Source organism: Camelina sativa, chromosome 4, assembly GCF_000633955.1.
Source record: "Camelina sativa cultivar DH55 chromosome 4, Cs, whole genome shotgun sequence".
Lineage (NCBI taxonomy): Eukaryota > Viridiplantae > Streptophyta > Magnoliopsida > Brassicales > Brassicaceae > Camelina > Camelina sativa.
The window spans coordinates 19,233,758-19,237,163 of NC_025688.1; the positions used below are offsets into that span (position 1 = coordinate 19,233,758).

General features: G+C 38.4%; 3 protein-coding genes across 3 annotated transcripts in view; 2 read left to right on the top strand and 1 right to left on the bottom strand.

Annotated features, from left to right (window-relative positions):
* LOC104781222 (histone H2B.4-like) overlaps positions 1-443 on the top strand; it is a 5,953-nt gene extending 5,510 nt beyond the window's left edge. The window contains exon 2 of the mRNA XM_010505832.1: positions 138-443. Within this exon, the coding sequence (XP_010504134.1) occupies positions 138-267 (130 nt within the window). The 3' untranslated portion in view covers positions 268-443. The remainder of the gene's footprint in view (positions 1-137) is intronic.
* Positions 877-2,584, top strand: LOC104781224 (the record flags this gene model as incomplete). The annotated part of the gene is given in 3 exon segments (XM_010505834.2): positions 877-1,294; positions 1,399-1,717; positions 2,056-2,584. Coding segments are annotated over 2 exon segments (633 nt in total). The 3' UTR covers positions 2,383-2,584.
* LOC104784052 overlaps positions 2,778-3,406 on the bottom strand; it is a 2,793-nt gene continuing 2,164 nt past the window's right edge. Inside the window, exon 8 of the mRNA XM_019244310.1 lies at positions 2,778-3,152. Within this exon, the coding sequence (XP_019099855.1) occupies positions 3,051-3,152 (102 nt within the window). The 3' untranslated portion in view covers positions 2,778-3,050. The remainder of the gene's footprint in view (positions 3,153-3,406) is intronic.

Consider the following 3,406-nt stretch of genomic DNA (forward strand, 5'->3'; position numbering starts at 1 on the left):
TACAAGATCTACATCTTCAAGGTCCTGAAGCAAGTTCATCCCGACGTCGGGATCTCAGGGAAAGCGATGGGGATCATGAACAGTTTCATCAACGACATATTCGAGAAACTCGCCCAGGAATCGTCTAAGCTCGCGAGGTACAACAAGAAGCCGACGATCACTTCTCGGGAAATCCAGACGGCGGTTAGGCTCGTGTTGCCCGGAGAGCTCGCGAAACACGCCGTTTCTGAAGGGACTAAGGCGGTTACCAAATTCACTAGCTCTTAGAGAGATAAGAGGGTTTTTTTGCTCATTATCTCTTAATTAATAATTTATCTCGTTGGAATTAATATTTGATTAGTGATATTATTTTTATATGGATTAGTCTTCTTTGTTAATTTGTGTGGTGGCTTTTAAAACAGTTTCAGTTTACGCTAAATAAAAAAAGCTTTTGATTTGTCAAATTTCTCTGAATCGTTTGCAGAGAATTGCATTCATTATAATAGTGTGGTTAGTTATGAAGATGATTGATGTTAAGGTTTTTCAACTGGGCCTATTTGAGACCTATTATCGTAAAAAAATAACAAGGCCCATGAATGAATAAAGAAGAGTATGAAGTACGTTACCCATGTGGAAAGGTATGATTCGCCCCAAGTTAGGTGGCCACGTCTATGTCTCCCTCATCTTGACCTTTCTTTTGCTTCTATTCTTTAATAATATAAAAAGCTCTCTGGCTTCGATCCCCTTCATTTATCTAATCCCGTTTCATCTCAGATTCTCTTTTTTTTTTTTTCCTTTTGTCGTGATTTCGATTTTTGGATAAATGGGTCGTTCTCTCTGATTCCAATGATCCGAGTTTAGTTTTGCCGCCTGAGATCTCTCTGCAAATCTGTNCTGTATATTTGTTGTATTGGATTTATAGAAAGAGGTTGTGTTTGATTTGAATTATTTTAGGGGATTATAAGGGGTTTCGAAGAGCATAAGTTTACAAAAATGCGGGTGTCCTTTGAGATACTCCTCCTTTCTTTGGTTCCCGCGTTGACCTTTTATCATTCTGGTTTGAGTTCTAATCGTTTGAAACCTCTTCAGAAGAGTGATTGGCGTGGTAATCTTAGTTAAAGTTTCGCCCTTTTTTCCCAAAATTTGTCTCCTTTTTTGTTGTTTCCTTAGATCTTCGTCGTCCTCGTCTCTGGTTCTCACCATTTCCCTAGCTCGGATTAATCTAATCGACCAAGATCTCTTTCTTCGGTTAATTTTTAGTCACTGGTTCGATCTTTCGGTGTTTTCTTTTGTGCTAAGATTTGCGACGCAAGAGGTACTTATATACATATATATATATATATATGGAGTTCTTGTTCATTTGAATAAAAAGATTCTGTTGCTGATGGTATAGTTTGGATTTTTTTGTTTGTTTTGCAGTTGATTTTTGGATATGAGCTCTGTTTGTGATTTCAAAGATGCAGAGTCTCACCTTGAGAGTAGCTCTGCTTCCAGTTCCAATAAATGTTCTAATGGCTCAAAGCATGTCTCTTGTCTTGGAGGATCTGATGATGCTCAAGAGTCTGATGCTGATGATAGTAGTGGTTTTATACACCAAATTGTGATTGATGAATCTAAAGAAGACAAGGCGATCATCACTGAACCCATTCCTGAGTCTTTACCTCTCGATTCTTCTTTGGATGATGAAACTGAAGACAAGAACCTTGCAACCGCATTGCAAGACATGTTCTCTGAGAGTGTAAGCAACCCTATCTTTGTAGTTGTTATATCGCTGACGTGCAAGTTTCTGTGAGTAATCATAGATATGCTTCCTAGTAGCCTTGTGACCGTGGCTGTTTCCATCATATGTTGGTTGTTGCCTACAACATCTAGAAACCAACCAGTCAATAGTTGTAAATTTACAAAAGGAGTTGCGTTACAAAGCATCTCTGGCCAAATCAAGGACATAAATGAAGGAGTACAATTCCTCAATGGTTGTAGCTTATCAATATCTTTTTCTCTTTCTGATGTGATTAGTAGAGAAACGCTATTTATGTTGGCTGCTTCTGATTTTTGTTTCTTGTCATTCTTCAACAGATGACTGAGGTTACTCTGATTCCTGCCATTAAAGGTGCTCGAGAAAAGCATGGCAAGTCAGTCCAGAAACTGAGTGTGTCATGGGCTGAAGATGTGTATGATCCTCCGCCCTCCATTGTCTCTCACACAAGAAGCAAGAAACAGCAACCCCAGAAATCAAAGAGCAAAGACAACCTGAAGAAGAATGGAAAGAAAGGACAAAAGGGAAGCAGCAGCTCCCGTGGCAGCAAAGACAAGAAGCAGACTTCTTCTCGCAGCAGCAAATACAATCGTGATAATAAGTTTGATTGGGCGACACAAGTGTCTATCATAGCTGCATCTTCTTGAATCTGTGTGACATGGCCAAGGCACTTGCGTCTTCCTTACTCTTCTTGTCTCTCCTCTCTCCCTCGCCCTCTTCTCTTGTTTATAAATAATATATATGGTGTGAAAATTTGTTTTTGAGCTTCGGGAACGACTTTTGTTATTCGTACGGATGTTTTGGTTTTACACGAATTACCACTATTATTGTGAAGCTTTTTCCTCTCCACTCTTTTACTTAGTCAAATATTTCAAAACATTGTAAAATCTGACAGATCTTGTAATTCCAAAAAACTTACATCAGTACTTGTTGTTGAATACTTCGTCATTTTTAGCTATCAGTTGCTAATTTAGTTATGCAGATAGTGCAATGGAAGTGTAGGAAGGAACAACATAGTATCATATATGCTTTGACTTTTAACTTTATTATATTTGCTTCTTCTTTTTAATTCTTTCCTTTACAAAATATCTCACTAGGTCTCTGAAACCTATCCTGTGTCAACCCTAAGTTCTAATATCCTTCTCTGTTAAGAGCTTGTACAAAAAAATAAGAGAGGTACACAAGAAATGACCCTTTTGCAAAAAGAAAACAAGCGTGGGGTTTTCAAGGGCCGAGAAAGCAAAAAAAAAGGAAAGATCCCAAATACCAAAATCCAAGATGAAGCTTCAAAAAAAATCTTCCATGAAAGATGATATCAGATGGGTGAAGTTGTTTCTGAAAAATTCGGAACTTTCTTCTCGAGCATTGATGTTCCCTTGAAGACTGTAAGTTGCACTTCTCTCTGGTACTTCTCTAACTGCAAACACAAACACACACCATTGTTAATCCTCTTTTAACCATTTTGTAACCAGACTGCGCAACCATTAAAGATCCAGGAAAAATTTCCCGGGCCAAACTTAACGTACTTGATGTTCAGTCATCTTTGTGAAGCCAAATTTCTTTATCCAGATAGACTCGGCTTCTTCAGCTGCTGGGAGAAGCAAGTTCTCAACATTCAGAGAGGAAAGAAGATTCTCAACGCAAGCAAACAGGCCTTGAAAGTAGCCCTAT